General features: G+C 38.2%; 1 protein-coding gene across 1 annotated transcript in view; it reads right to left on the reverse strand.

Moving 5' to 3' along the window:
• The window catches only part of LOC124166068 (receptor-type guanylate cyclase Gyc76C-like), a 279411-nt gene that overhangs the window by 3855 nt on the left and 259113 nt on the right, over positions 1–16443 (reverse strand). Inside the window, exons 18-23 of the mRNA XM_046543687.1 lie at positions 15354–15494; positions 14573–14696; positions 13245–13343; positions 7887–8031; positions 3169–3288; positions 431–608 (exon numbers count right to left, since the gene is read on the reverse strand). Of these exons, the coding sequence (XP_046399643.1) occupies positions 431–608; positions 3169–3288; positions 7887–8031; positions 13245–13343; positions 14573–14696; positions 15354–15494 (807 nt within the window). The remainder of the gene's footprint in view (positions 1–430; positions 609–3168; positions 3289–7886; positions 8032–13244; positions 13344–14572; positions 14697–15353; positions 15495–16443) is intronic.

The raw sequence follows: 16443 nt of genomic DNA on the forward strand, positions 1-16443 counted from the left end.
AGACATTAAAAAGAATGATAAAGTAAAAAAGAAAAAAAAAGGGGAGAGAAAAAACATGATGTGAAAAGAATACATGTAATATTTATCATCTCCGCCAGATTTTAATAATGTTCATGATGGAATAATGACTAGGCCACAGTGTGGTGAAACGCTTTGTATGAGTTAAAATAAATTAAGTGGAAAATACAAAGTTTTGAACATTCTATCCTGTACGTTCAACATTTCCACAAAGTTATTCATGAAGTCAACTTAATTTTTTTATAACATGTCACAAATAAGTACATACAACAAAAAAGAGGATCATGCCAAATGACATGGTTTCTTTCCTTAGACCTATATAGACCACATCGATGGATGTGGTCTATAAGACCCTTTAAAATAAGATATTGTACATTTAATGTTTCAAAGTATAAATTATACATTTTCATACCTGCTAAAAAGAGGAGCAAGGTTTGACAGGTCTGGATCTTCTCTCCTCAGAATGGCCTTCTCTGGATTAGCCCCAACTAACCAATGAGTTTTAACATCTCCTTTACCTTTGACAAAAACAAGTCCTCTCTCCTCAACAATATACCCTCCATGATTTTCCAAAGCTCGACGACAACTATCTGAAGAGACAAAAGTTTAAAACATTAGAAATGAAATAACACAGGGAACCAACAATTACATTCAAAATCAATTCATCAATGATAAATTTTATACTTCTGCACTTTGGTTTAAGCAGGATGAATGTTTATCGCCATGAAAAAGATTAGTGATTCAAATAAAAATTATAAAAAAAATAAGCTAGACACAAAGTAAAACAAGTAAGGGAAAATCCATTAACACCCGAGGCATTTAGGGTGTCAAGCCGATTCCAACCCAAACTCACTTGGGGGAGAGGAGAAGGTCCTGGCAAGTAGTATCTCGCAATTTTTTTTTCCAAAAGAAACAGAGTAAAACTGCAAGAATACTAGGTTGAATTGAGAAAAATATGATTCTCTACTGTAATATGACTAAATTCTACACAATAATATTTATCGCGATTATGCGAATGCAACAAAGTAGCACAGTAGTTCTTCAATTGTTTAGCTACCGGTCAGCCAAAAGGTGGGTCCACATTTGTGACATTCTATTGTGACTTAGCTTCATGAGTATGTCAGCAATGAAGTAAAGAGGAATGCAATGAAGGATAGACTAATGTATTTACACTGAAAATACGCATTTTGAACAATCTCATGTGAGATTAGAGGGAGGGGGTCGAGCCAAATCTCATGATGTCTCCCTAAGGAGGGAGGGGGACCATCACAAGTACTTAAAATAAGAACACTCAATTTGGTATTTAACGCTTTTAGAGTGGCAGGCCGATATATTGGCTTTTGCCACTCGGCCAAAAAGTGCGGCGGGCCAATATATCGACTCTTATGCAATATATTATTTAATTTGCTACAACTTATAGCATTGATTTATTTTATTTCAGTAAAAGTAAAAATATTTTCCCTATATTAACCAGTTTAACCTCATCAATTTAAATTGATGGTTTGAGGCATAACTTTGTGTACGTTCCAATGACAACATTATAAACGACTTTTCTGTATGACTCCAACTCCCCACTTCTAAGCCTCCCACTCCTAAATTCCTGGGCTAATGACATGACGAACCCTTTGGCCTCTCTCTCATCTGAACCCCCCCCCTCCACCTGCCATGCCCTCCCTAAGGGAGCCTCCTCCCCCTAGCTTCTTTCTACCGTATGACCAAGTTCTTTCCCCCTCCCTCATCTCTGTTGACCAATCCATTCAACCTAGTTACCTTCCTCCCTCCCCCTCCAAGCCTGGTATAAAATGATGTGATGGACCTCTGTAGAGTTCACCTGATGATGACATCTAACGTTGAAACCATGGTCGTGTAAATGTGTGAATAAAATATTCATGTGATAGCAAAAACTTTCTTCATTTACATTTCTCTCATCAATTAAAAAAGAACGCTTATGGATATGTAATAAAATAGGTTTGTATTTTTTTTCCCTAGTGACTACATTCTATGAAAATACCCTCCATATTTCTTGCCAGTACCCCAGGAAGAAGGATAGCACTAAAAGGGTTAAAAATAGAATATACAGTGAGTCCTCGTTTAACGTCACTTACCGTTCCTGAAAAATGTGACGATAAACGAAATGACGTTAATCGAAACATAATATCCCATAAGAAACAATGTAAAAAGTGAATATCGGCTCCTAGATCTCACAATTCCTATGCGAAAAAATTTTAGCATATCATATTTAGGGCATTTTTTACGATGGGAATGCCAAGCTATGGCATAAATACGAGTTCCTGTCTTCATCGATGACAATAACAGCACTGACGTAAATCCTTCTCCATTTTTGTATCTTCCCGCATTTGCTTTTCGGCTTCGCTATGGGGGAATGCCAAGCTATGGCATAAATACGAGTTCCTGTCTTCATCGATGACAATAACAGCACTGACGTAAATCCTTCTCCATTTTTGTATCTTCCCGCATTTGCTTTTCGGCTTCGCTATGGTGGTTGCCCGGGCGAGCGTCGCCTGGGCATCATCATCATCATCGCTGAAACATCGTCGCAGTTACAGGAACCAAAATTATTGTGAACACAGCGAAAAAAGTGATGACAAAAACTTCGAGTTCTACTCGGAAAAATTCCTTGAAATCACTTTTTAGGTTCCTGAAAACCATTATGTCAAGTAAAATCTTGCGCACCTACCTAAGAATTCATTTTGCAGAAAATTTGCTAAAACCGTAATCGCAATTAACAATAAACACACCGTTTTACACTTCGTTTAGACTGACTGTATTACCGCCCACAAAACGAACAACCTTCAAAGCCCGCCGCTTCGCATTTTTTTCTCACGCGAAATTTAAAAGCCTAGACGTTATCGCGATGCGAAGGTGCGATAAACGAATGACGGTCTCTAAATTTTTGTGACGTTATCGCGAAATGACGTTAAACAGGGTGACGTAGAACGAGGACTCACTGTAGGTGAATTTTCATAGCTATTTAAGTACACTTGTAAGGGATGGGACCCTGTGATCCACCCAAAATCTGCCCCTGATCTTATTCCATTGCCGAATGAAAATTATAAAAACTTTACACGATTCAAGAGAAGGTTAACCAAAGGATAAAACAATAACTCGAGTAAAACAAAAGTATCTCACCACTGATATGTATTCTCAGCGGTTCTCCACTGGATTCCATTCTTGATGCTGTATTCACAGTGTCTCCAAAAAGACAATAGCGAGGCATTGTAAGGCCTACCACTCCTGCAACAACTGGACCTACAATTAACATACACAAGTGGAAATTAAAATTTCATATGTCCTTAAAATATTTATATATAAATAAATTGAAATCAGGAAAACTAATCAAATAAGTCGCTCCTTTGGCCACTTTTTTTCTTTGTAAATACAACCAAAGTTGGCAACCATTGTTGATACAGCAGATATAATTTTTTCCAAAATTGGTGGATGTCTAATGTCAAACATATTCCAAGAGTCCAAATGAAATAAAAAAAACAAAATTTCCATTTCTTTATTAACTCATCATGATCAAATTTTAAACCTGTATCTTATACACCAAAGAGACACCAGTTATGATGATTATTGACATTAAAACATTAATATACTAGTTTAAAGACCATTTTTAATGGATTAGATGACTATATACTGTCCCAGCTAGCACATTATAAGTCATTGAGATAAGGTGAAAGGAAGAAATAAGGAAGTCGCTTCTCAAGTAAGCTTGTTATGGGTTTCTTACGGCCAGGGCGACAAACATCCAGAGTAATGGCAAAATGGATGCCAAACTTTCAGCACTTCCGTAGATGCTGTTATTATCCCATCGTTACAGAGTGTTAATTAAGGCCTTTATGCATTAAAACAATGTTTTTATTATTGGCGCTTCTATATTATGAGGAGAAATAACATCATACCGCCATAATTTGAAAATCATTCACATTTATGAACTGATAGCTTAACGAAGGTCGTAAGAAAAACACAAATTCACAAGAATACCAACGTAGAATAATATAGGAAGGAACATCTAATATACGTATTGTAGTCATCGGGTTATCAAACCATAATTTAAAATTCATAAATGTTAAAATGTATGGACCTTGAATAAATTCAGTTTTTCATGCACATGCCAAACAATTTTTTTTTACATAATTGGATATTTAATTAGTAACTACGCCACCTGTTTCTAACAACTGCCGTGGTGTAGTGGTTAGCGTGTAGTACTTCGGTTACGAGGGTCGCACGTTCGGACCCATCCTGGTGTTATTTTTTTTCTTTCCGCCGCATGGATAGAGTACTTGTACTATGCTTTATATCTTCACTAGCCGGTTGCTTGCAGTTATTAATTTTTTTCTATTTACGGGAAAATCTGTTATAAGTTGTTCAGACCTTATAAAAACTCGCTAAATTTCCCCAATAGCCTTTAAATTCATGTCAAGATGAGCCGCGTAGCATGTGTAGTACGCTGTTCAGCCGCCTTTGGCGCTCCAACAGAAGTGACTTACATTGCCTGAGGATATTTGACGGCATTCCTTACCTAAACGTCCCTAACGTCTTACCCTTGCCTTATATAAGTCCCTTAGCTTACGATAAGCTGCTTATCAATTTTTTCCGTAAGAAAACCATAAGAAACGGTTAACTCACTTACTTTGTGCTATCTGGGGTAATGGTTCAAGCCCCATTACAGTGCATTTCTACTCGGCGCATTTTCTTCCCTACCAGTTTACCCGCTCGTTCCACGACCTTTCCCAAAACCCCACCCCAAGGTGGCCCGTGGAGGAAGGCGTGGATGAGTAAGAGGGGATGAATGTGTTTTCGCCGATTTTTGTATGGTTGTGTGTGAGTGTGTGTGTGTGGGAGGAGGGGAGCTTGGGTTTTCCCTGAGTGAGTGGCGTATTACTCCTCCCTCTCTTCATTGTGCATTACCCCCCACCCCAAGTTGAGGTATGATAAAAGGTGGTGCACGTAAGAGAACCGAGAGAATTCCTAAGTGACTGTCAGGCGGAGCCTATGCCCAAAATCAGTGCGACGCACGGCAGGAGGAGACAAGGGGCCCAAGTGTCTTCAGAAAGATTGACCTGGAAGAAGATTCCCCCCCCCCTCCGAAGGAGCAAAGGACCAGCTGAAGAGGACGCATTATCTCCGTTCCGGATGCAGCTTCCTCCAACAAGGGAGAAAGGAGTGCAGTAAATGGAACGAGAGAGTGTTGGATCCAACCTGGTCGAGACTCGGACTACGATAAAGTAAGATTGCAGCTATCCCCCCCCCAAAGCCCCCTCGTGTCTCCTGCCAAGCCAAGTTAAGACAAACAGTCACGGAACGCACCCGTTACATTAGTGAAAGTGAAATCAGTCACCAAGTACAATTAACGTTCGCACCCCAAATTTACATTCGACGGGATGGACTATCATTTACCTCCCCAGTCAAGAAATCATTGAATTTGTATCATATTTACGTGTTCACCACCGAACATTACTTTGTTATCATCATTTTCTATATTGATTTCCATCTAGAAACCAAGTTATATTGTTTTTTTTTTATTTTAATTTATCATCGATGTTTCATAAGTGGCTTTCACCAATTCATATTTCATTAGCGTATAAGAGGGTTCCTTTTTGTTTTTTTTTGTCATATGCAACCTTATTTGTGTGAATTATATTTTGTTTAATTGAAAGTGTTTGAGAGAGTGTTTTTGTTCTGATTCCTCCACGGGTCACCCCATTGAAAATATCCTTCGTCCTTCCTTTCGCCCCGTCTGATTTCCTTCCCGTAAATGCGTGTTGGACGAGTGCATCAGCGCCCGAACGTCACCCATCAGTTTGAATCGGGAACCCCCCACCCGCAATCATCTTCACAGAAGGGGAATATTTTTTTATTTTATGTGAATTACGAGAAGTGAGTGGCATAGTTTTGTCCCGTAGGTCCCATGCGGGAGGGATCTTCGCGGATTTGTATTTTTTATATTTTTGTGCGACGTCTCCCCCCGGTTCTATTGTGGTATCCGGGCGAGTCGGGGGTGGGATGCCACAATACAGAGCCCCTTCAGTCATTTTGGTAGGCTACAAGATACCCATGACTCATATTCTCCTTTTTTTACTCTATCCTGAAGGGCAATTCTGTAACTCTGTTTTCAGGCGAAAACAGGAGCTTTATGAAGCACCCGAGTTGTCGCCCCCCCCCCCCCCCGAAGTCTCTAATGCTTTCTGCCGGAGAAAGGAGACAATTTATCGCCTGGGAGAATACGAGTCTCCTGCCCCAAGTCTGTAATACTTTCATTTTGTTTTTAATCTCAAATATGAGAAGACCTATCAGACCCTTGTGCTCCCCCAGAAAAAAATCCTGGATCCGCCCCTGGTCAAGGAGATTATTTCAGATTTCCGGATGTTGATGATGAGTGTATAGTACACAGAACGCATATTGAGCATCAGCCAGCTCCGCTGAGGGACTTACGAAAGGGCCGCTTCGTTTTTAATGGTTTAACTAATATTGATGATGTTGAATAATTCATTTACTCATAAATGGCATAGTAAAGATAATTTATGTTTATGTTTTATTTTACATTTCAACGAGTGTCAAAGTTCCTAGTTGCATCATCAATAAAATATCAAGCTAATTTGTTCGATTAGTGAAAAATAAATAAAGAGATCATTTTATTGTATGTTTCTTAAAGTGCGCAAATAAAAATGTGACCCCAAGCTGATTTATTTGGTTATATATCATCTTTATGCGTTCCCATTTTCATCAACATCTCTTTTCTAACCTGCAAAATCTTATGCCCTTTCCGGCCTAATGTAGACGTTAAATTAGTAGAAATTTTATCATTAAGCAAATTTGTTGGTTATATTAATAAATAATGCATTCTATTTCACCATATTATTTCTAGAATTAAAATCTAAAAATACGTATAACCTAGGTCTAGGTCACAACCATTAACCCTTTTGCTGCTTCAATAGATTTTTCATCGGTTCCATTATTTTGCCTATTATCCAGAAAAAAATGAATTGAATCATTCATTTGACGTCGCTGAATGTCGCAGCACGAATGGACGTAGTTCCGCTAGAATTTCGAGCAGATGACAGCACCTTCGACCGAAGGAAGGGTTTTTCGAAAACGTAGATATTTACCCGCATGTCGTGTTGAAAGGAAAAGATTTTGAAAGTCGTGGAATATCCCCGCATGTCGCAGGCAATAACCATAATGTTTTTTGCGGGTATTCCCACTTGTAGCAGCGAAAGGGTTAAAGCAATGCTAGTAATGTTTTTCGATCTCAGTAGTATTCCGATGAAAACAAGAAACTAATAGCATGTTACAGTCCTGTAACATAACAAAAATATTTACTTATTATTATTCCTGGTATATGAACACGTTTCAATAAATAAATGTTCTCCAATTGTCACACAAATGATTACTCAGAACGAAAACTTCCATTATCTTGCTCATGTCCGAACTCGCCCCTATCTATGAGGTGTGTTTGAATGGAGTTATTGAATATTTTACATGGGTAAAAATAAAGCTACATCAATTTTTTTCTGAACACAAAGTTTCCAAAGGTTAATGGATTGTTAATTTTGATTTTTACAACTATCAGTAAATATTTTGATGCACGAATTATGATTATTTATTGAATAGTGTCCCAACTCGCCCCGACTTATGGTACAAATTCTATAATACATAGTAATAATTGAGTTAGCTGAAACTGCAATGGACTATGAATTTCACTACCATAAATAGTGCATACAAATTATATGTTTCAGATGCCAAATTAATAGGCTTGAATTTTCAATTATTGATTATAAAATTGTTAATAAATAATGGTTTTGAACTTCTTAAATTTAAAAGGAATTCATTGAAAATTAACAAACCAGTATGGATTCCAATGCGTAGTTTGAGCTTTTCTGTAGGACGGTGAGCTATTCGATGATTACCCACAGCCTCCAGGAGATCCAGAGACATTGAAGCAATCTCTCCAGCATGAGCATCACCATTGCGAATAGGAAGGCCACTGACCTAATCAAATAAGATGTATTATGTATCAATATTTCATCATAGTCATACTAATAATTTTAAGGAATCATGTCTATTTAAAGGAGACAAAACCGCAGCAAATTAAAAACTCCTAATGGCCATTTAACATCAAATAACGAGCCCTTAAGTTTTTCAAAATTCTATTTCATGGCCTCATATATGTAGCTAGAAATATTTTAAATGCATTTTTTAATTTGTGAAAATAGTTTTTTTTTAATTAAATTTTTAGATACATGCAAAACTGTTTTAAATTTTGAACATGATTTCCAAAAATATATGTACACCCCTTCAACATAGTTAGTAGTTTTTACAAATTTGTTAAAACAAATGGTACAATTGTGTCAGTTACAACCGCTAAATGTTTTGCTCCAAGGCTAGAGGCACCCAAAGGCCTGTTTGAGCCTTGGGAGCCGAACAACTTCTTCTGGGTCACCTGCCGGGCCAGATTAACAAAATTATCCATTAGAGCACAATTCCGGCACTTTAATCAAATGGGTAAAGCCAGCATTGGTTGTGCACTGGGAATACAAAATACCGTATAAGCTTGTGTAAGAGGCGCACCCCTATTTTGAGGATCGAAGCTATAAAGAAAAAAAATTTTGCGACATTTTTTTTATCCTATCGTGCGGTGTTGCAGACGTATGCCTGGAATTTCGACAGTTATCGAAATGTACTCTTTCAGTACTATTTGAAAGAGGAAATTTTGATAACTGCGGCGGCATAAGAGGGAGTAGAAAGAGTTCCGATCCTCTCTTTGCATACGCCATCGCTCTACGTTGCTTGTCCTACTCACGAACAATTTTGTTTAAAAGCTCTCGCAGGAGTATTGCAATAGAATTGTAGCCGTGGAAAATTTTAAGGCAAAACACGACAGGCAAATGGCATGAGCTTTCCCAAGAGATTGAACAACAATCGGGGCAATCTCAGCGCCGTAGGATAATAACCACGTCGTAGATTTAAGGCCCCTTGCACACGCACCGATTTTGGACGGCCAGTAAAATATCGGCCGTCCACATTCCAATGCATTGGAGCTTGCACACGTACCGACCACACACCGGCACCGGAAAAATGCCGGTTAGCTGCCGGCTATTGTCACTGTGGATCGCCGACGCCGGCTCAAAAACTTAGCAACGTATCGTTTGACCGGTAAAAATCCGGCGTGTGTGCAAGCATCGCTTCGCCGGTAAAATATCGGCCAATATTTTACCGGCCGTCCAAAATCGGTGTGTGTGCAAGGGGCCTAACGGAACTACACTCGGCTCTCCATCAGCTAATGCCTCTGCCGTTTTTTTCCTTTCCGAGACTCCACAGGAAAATATCAAGTTACAGGGGAACAATGGAAACGTGTTTCATCCCTACCCCATTCCACCAACTGACCTTTTTCGGTCTACCAGGTTCAATTCCCCGAGTTTCTGGAGGTCAAATGCTACGTGAGTCACCTTCTGAGCTCGAAGATATCTCGATACCTTTCAGCAATTGTATGACACGCACGAGGTTCTAAAAAGAATTAGACCTAACGCGACGTATATCTTACAGCATTTAAGTTTTTTGAGCACTAATTGATTGACACAAAGATTTATAGCTAAAATAAGGCTACTAATATTCAACATAGTCCAAATAGCACAATTTCGGAAGAAACAAGCGTAGCATAAGCGCATTCAAACAAGACGAGACGGACTAGAAACTCAGGCAACGCAAACTGCGTATATCACATTGCTGCGCCTTCGCCCCTTCGCTTTAAAGGCAACGACGCCACATGCAAGATCGGACGTGTTCTTCCCTTGCTCCTTCGCTCGTAGCTTTAAATACGGAGCCCTCTTCCCCTCGACCTCTCCTTCAGCGCTCTTCACTCATAAGCATTCCCGACTTCTTCTATCCACCATTAAGTCCAACAATGAGCACACTCGTTCGACTTTTTTCAACCGCAGGTTTTGACACCAATATTACTATATGCAGTATAAATGCCGCGGGATGCCCACTCGTGGCAATAAATTTAGCGCGCGCTCCGGAGCGAATCATCCCGCGCGATCTTTTCAATGTTCACCTCTGGGGTACCGACGTGACGGCGCGATGCTTGCAAGAAATTCAAACAGGAGCATTTTAAAAATACGTCACTAAGGGAGAAACTCCCCTGCCTGCCGCTTGATTTTGACCCAGGGTTTCAGATGACTGACTCACGCTGAAAACCAAAGCAACTCAGTTCCCCTTGAACTTGCAACCGGTGAAGGGGAGGGGGGGAAGATAAGAAGTTTGTGTAAGAGGCACACCCCCATTTTCGGCTGCAATATCTGGGAAAAAAGGTGCGCCTCTTACACGCGCTTATACGGTAACACATAACTTGCATGTTTATTTTTGGCATTACATTAACAGGGATTAATGATAGTTGCTAATGTGAATGAAACATTCAGATCCTTCCCTATCATATACGTAACGTCAAATTAACCTGGAATCCAGCTAATTGGTGAAGGCGACCAAGAGCTGAGGTCATTTGCTCCATGGGAAAAGGGTAAAGGATGGAAGGGTGAAGAAAAATCCCCGCGCTGGTATCAGCGTTCTCTTAACGAAAGGCACCTAAGGGATCACGGCTTAACGTTCCATCCCAACAGTGGAATGTTGATCTTCCCCGCACAAAGCCCTCAAGCAGGGAAGAGATATCTCTGAGAAATCTCCGTCACCACAGGGATTTGCACCCGAGCCCACATATGGTGTGAAGCCAACAGTAGACGCTACACCAACCCAAACCCCAACCTGAAAATTATCCACCCACATCAATTTTACACAACTACTTTTTACCAACTACCACTGAAGTTTATGAACTTCTTTTCATTTTGAAAATGATTTAGGATGGCCTCAGTTTACTTCGTATTTTAAAAGTTGAAAAGCTATTGCCATTGGTAGATTTACATTCCATAATATACCTCCCATATGTACACTATATCTTAATAACTCGATTAATAATCTAGTATCATAAACTTTCCCCATCTGAATTGTGGATTTTTTTTTTCTAAGACCTCCCATGCCACTCTTCACAATGCTCTACTCAGCAATCTCCTCAGTATTTTGGCTCGTCTCTACCATTGGCTCCCAACCCTTTTCTTCATACCCCCTTACGGCAAAAGGGGCAGGGTAACAGGGTGGTTTCCTATTTTTTTTTTAATTGCATAAATGGAAAGATTAGTTCTCCTGGAGTGCGTTATTTCACACTTTTAGATTTTTAAATGACTATGTCTATTTTTCACAATTAAATGAAAAGTGAAAATTTTCAAGCCCACAAAAATGCGACGCCTAAGTATGAATGCTGGGAAAATCCCGTGTGACGTCATTCTGGTTCCAGCAGCCGCCATGTGAGGTCACCTTGGTGCGTATGAGTATGAGCTCTGCTACGATGCAGGCTGCTTGCTGCCTAGCATGGTAGTAGCATAGAGTACCCTGCTAGCAGGTAGTGCTTGGCTTGAATAAGGATTATTAATACCCTATCAAACGAAGGAAACTTTCCGACCACAGGCAGTTTTAATAGATCATTATTAAGAGATGTTTCCCTGAACTCTGTGCCTCATGCATGCATTGGTAATCTCAGACAATGTAAAACTCCTATCTATGTACTCGTATAGCATCTAGGTACCTGTGACGTCACATGAAGTGGCATCGCAAGGGCGCCAATCTGGCCTTTTTCAAATGAGGTTAAAATTGACCATTACCATATGCCTAAACTGGGATTTCTAAAACAAAATAATTTGCATATTATGAATACACTGATAGTGGTTAAGGAATCGCAATCGATGCCTTTCATTTTCTTTGATGAAGGAAGCTACCCTATTGTACGTTGAGACACTAAGGATATAATTCTTTTTTGCATTGGATGGTTGAGGCATGCAGCTGCTAGCTTTGTTTAGCCACGTGACGTGCTTGCATGCCCTCTAGCGACAGGCTGTGCCCTCTCACTCTCTAGTAGGACACACCCCTCCTTACACACACTATGATATTATCATCCTGTCACTGGTATGCACATTCCAGGCTCCGGCTCATTACTTTTTGAACACCCCTAATACAATAATGGCATCACTGTTTTTTCTATTTTCAAATACAATGAAGTTTATTTGTATAAGGCTCACAGAGCTGTTGAATACAAATTAGATTATAAAATTCCAGTAATAAGCACGAATCGGTCACATGAAAATGTAGTGCAATCTCTTACATCATAAAAAAATCTCCCATTCTATTTGACCATTCCGTCAATGGTATATAGTTATCTCTAGAGCGGACGTAATTAGGGACTTAGGGGTTCTTATTGATGAACGCTTAGCTTTTAGTTACCATATCTCATCCCTTGTTAGTAAGTCTTTTTTTATGTTAGGCTTTATTACTAGGATTACTAATGAATTTAAAGACCTGAATATGTTAAGAAACTTGTATACATCATTAGTCCATCCAATTTTAGAGTATGATTCCATTGTTTGGAATCCACAGCATAAAACTTATATTAATAACTAATATTAATTATATTAATAATATTAATTCAACACATGATGCCCCATATGCAGAAGCAATACAGATATTGAATTTAAATCCACTTCATGTTCGACAAAATCTTGCTTAATTGCTATTCCAATATAATCTATGCAATGATTTTATTAACTGTTAATCCCTACTTCCATTGATCCCATTTAATGTCATATTTTCCACCACCAGAAGCACAAAATTATTCCATGCTAAATACAGTAGAAGAAATTCACTTTTAATTCACCACTAACCAGGATCCCTTGACTATAATAAGTCCCTTATTGGCAATATTGATATTTTTAGTGATAAACATTCCATATTTAAGAAGTGTATTTTATCATTGTTGAATATTGTCTAACTTCATGTTTTTTGAATTATGTTATCTTTTGTGTTAACATAATTCATATTTTAGCGCTCCTTTTCTCATGTAATAGGTACTTATCATTTTAAGAATATTTTGTTAATAATTAAGAGTTATATTGAAAGAAATGTACATGTTCTGTTCTAAATTGGGTATATGCCCGTAATAAAAATTATTATTATTGCTATTATGAAGGGGGTGCAACTGCAAGCTGGAACTAAGAATAAGATTATCAGGGAATCAAAACAGGTAGTGACAAAGCTAGTACAGCACATCAGAATCATCAATTGATACCTTGCCTCCCAGAGGAGATGAGAATACTTAGAATACTTACCACCATGTACGCATCACCAATAGTTTCAACTTTGTAGACATCATAGCCTCTGATAATTCGATCAAACAAGGTGTACAAATCGTTCAGAAAATTCACCACCTTAAAAAAATGAAAAAAATATACGTGAAAAATGTGAAGGATTAGGTCTTTCCAAAAATTTCTCTCATTGCATCAAAACTTATTAGAATTGATGAACAATTCATTTATAAACACAGAGATGGTTAATTGATTATAGTCAACCTTCATGGTCGAAGGTGATTAAAATAAAATGATTGTTATTTTATACTGTGATTTGACTATTGATTCTATTGTGAAAGTTTAAGTGTCATTATCTGCTTCATCACAAACCATATCATTCATGATAATGCTGCATGAGTCATTTTTAAAACACATCCATTTTTTCACTTACATAAACCTGGAATAATTATGCATAGAAGTACCTTTTTCTGCTAACACTGTTTCTCAATCACTTATGTCTAGTGCTATTATTTTTATAACATGAAGAGGTGAGAAGCCAAGGGGTACTAGTGATTTTTTCCTCAACAGAGTTACGTATAGTTAATTGTTAGAAGAAATACACGAATACTTGGTTGCCAAGGGATACAATTGAGTCTCTGTTCTGTGCCCAGTGAGAAATGGGTGGTGGAATCCATGTGGAGAATTAACGTGGATACCACGTGTTTTTGGTCGTGGAATCAACGTGGAACCCACGTGGAAATTTGGTGGAAAAATTAAAACAGCAGCAGGTGCTGTCCTAAAACCATTAAAACCTCAACCACTCGATATCTAAACCTTCTATATATGTGTCTACGATTTTTCATGTGCTCTCATGGCTGCCTTTCCACGAATTATGTAAAAACAGAATGTGCGATACATTTTCACATAACTAGCGTGGTTTCAGGATGATAAATGACGCAATGTCACCAGAGAGTTAAGTTCCACAAATTAGAAATTCTGTTTAACATTTTATGATAATCACCACAAAGCCACTTGAAATCAACGTGGATTCCACGTGGGTCCAACCACTCAATATCCACCACCACCAAATATCCACCACTCAACATGGGTTCCACGTGGATTCCACCACCCATTTCTCACTGGGTGCTGACATTGAGTGGAAAATCAAATGCAGTACCAAATATCTAATCGATCTCGTTTGCTTTCCACACCTAATTTCTGTACCTAAATCGGTATAGAAAAAAGAAATCACTTGTACCCCTTGGCTTCTCACCCATTCATATAAATTTGGTATTGACACGAGGTTTATCTAGAATAATGTGCAACACTCAGATTAAGTGATGCAAGATAATATAATCTACAAACAATACCTCAAGTGGTGAACTCTCAGCTGACATAGCTGTGAATCCCACGATATCACTGAAGTAAATTGTGACTGAATCGAATGATTCAGGCTCAACTCCAAGACCTTTGGTTAATCGCATTGCAACAGGCCTGAAAAAAAATTAAGGCTATAAATAGATTGACAACATATTCTATTCACGTAGGTTACGTACACAGTTGCATATTCTTACACAAAATAAATACAGCTAACAGAACAAGTTTTAAGATATATGCAAACTGTAACTTAAGTGGTTTGTCTCTCATGAGAAGTGTTTCTGGAGATGAAAAATAATTAATGTAATTCCATTCATATTTGCTAGAGGAAGAAAGGTGTCATGAAGATTGCCAACTGCTACCATCAGTATTGACAAAAGCAACTCTTAAGGCTATAATTGCACACACCAAGAGTATGGTATGGACTGCTGAGCATGTGAGGAGACAAGCAGTCCAAATTATGTGCAGAGCGCCACAGCCAGAGAGCAAAGTTCGAACTTAAGACACATAAAGGTGTTTGCTCCTGACTAGTTTTAAGTATACCAGGGCTAGCCATGGACATAAATTTATCGGAGTCACCCGCAAGGCACATATTATGCAAAAAACCCACAGAGAAAAAAATCATTCACCCTGTCAAGGTCTAGTTGGATTTTTTCTCTGTGGATTTTACGCAAAATTTTTGCAATTTTTTGAAATGACTCACATAAAGTTATCACTGCAGCTATTCCTGATAAGCTTAAATTTAAATTCAAATATGTATTCAAATAAACTTACTGTGGAAGCATTCTATGCAACAGGTCTTCAGTCTTCTGTTTCTCTTCATCAAGAAGCTTGGTTCTCTGAGAAACAAGCTCCTCTAAATTGTTGGCATACTTCTCCATCATATCCATCATCTGGTCCATGATGTTTCGATGCCTTAAGGAAAAGTAAATAAAGTAAGCAATACAAGAAAATGGATTTAATACATACCACATTTAGTCGTCCACTAAGTATCACATCATAGATAAAAAATAAGGTTAGCTTTAATTGCCTAGTTGGGAACACAAACTAGATGATGGACACAAACACAATTCATGCACATTATTTAACCAATTACAATAAACAGTAAAGATATGTGCTCACGAAAAAATGGTAGGAGACCTTAGATCAAATTCTGTATTTTTGTTATACAGTAAGTTCTCACTTAATGACAACCCATTTAACGACACCTCAAAGTTACAATGGAAATTCTTTTATACAGAGAAAAGTTATGTACCAATGTACATACGTAACTATTAACTTTTAAAGAAAATGCACACCAAATCACCGCAGTACACTGTAATATGAGTACATAATATTGTGCATGCAAACACTATAGATAAGTACAAAAATGTGAAAGAACTATGTACCATGAAGGTTGTCTGCCATTAATACCTAACCCAAATCTAGGGTCCCGATTAACGACAAAATCACTTAATGACGAACTTTCTGGTCCCTAACCCTGTCGTTGAGCGGGGACTTACTGTATATCCATAGCCTTCAAAATTATATAGCTTAATTACAACAGCAAATAGATGGAAAACATTTTATAAAAGATTCTAATTAAATACCATTATTCTCAGTAGAATATATATTCATTTAAACAAAATGAAAACAATGGAGTGCCACTCATTTTTGTCAGTTAAAATTAGCCATTAGTTGGATTCTATCAACTAACAATTTGTTCCTCAATAGGTCGCTTCACTTTATCTTGAACTCTTACTTCCCTACACTCCTCTTATCACACTGAATAATTCAATGGAAATGATGCAGGAAGCAAGGATTTCATAGTCTCAATCTCACCCAGTGGCAGATCCAGATGGGAGCTAGGAGGGGCATTAGCGCT

The sequence above is a fragment of the Ischnura elegans genome, chromosome 9 (genome assembly GCF_921293095.1).
Source record: "Ischnura elegans chromosome 9, ioIscEleg1.1, whole genome shotgun sequence".
NCBI lineage: Eukaryota > Metazoa > Arthropoda > Insecta > Odonata > Coenagrionidae > Ischnura > Ischnura elegans.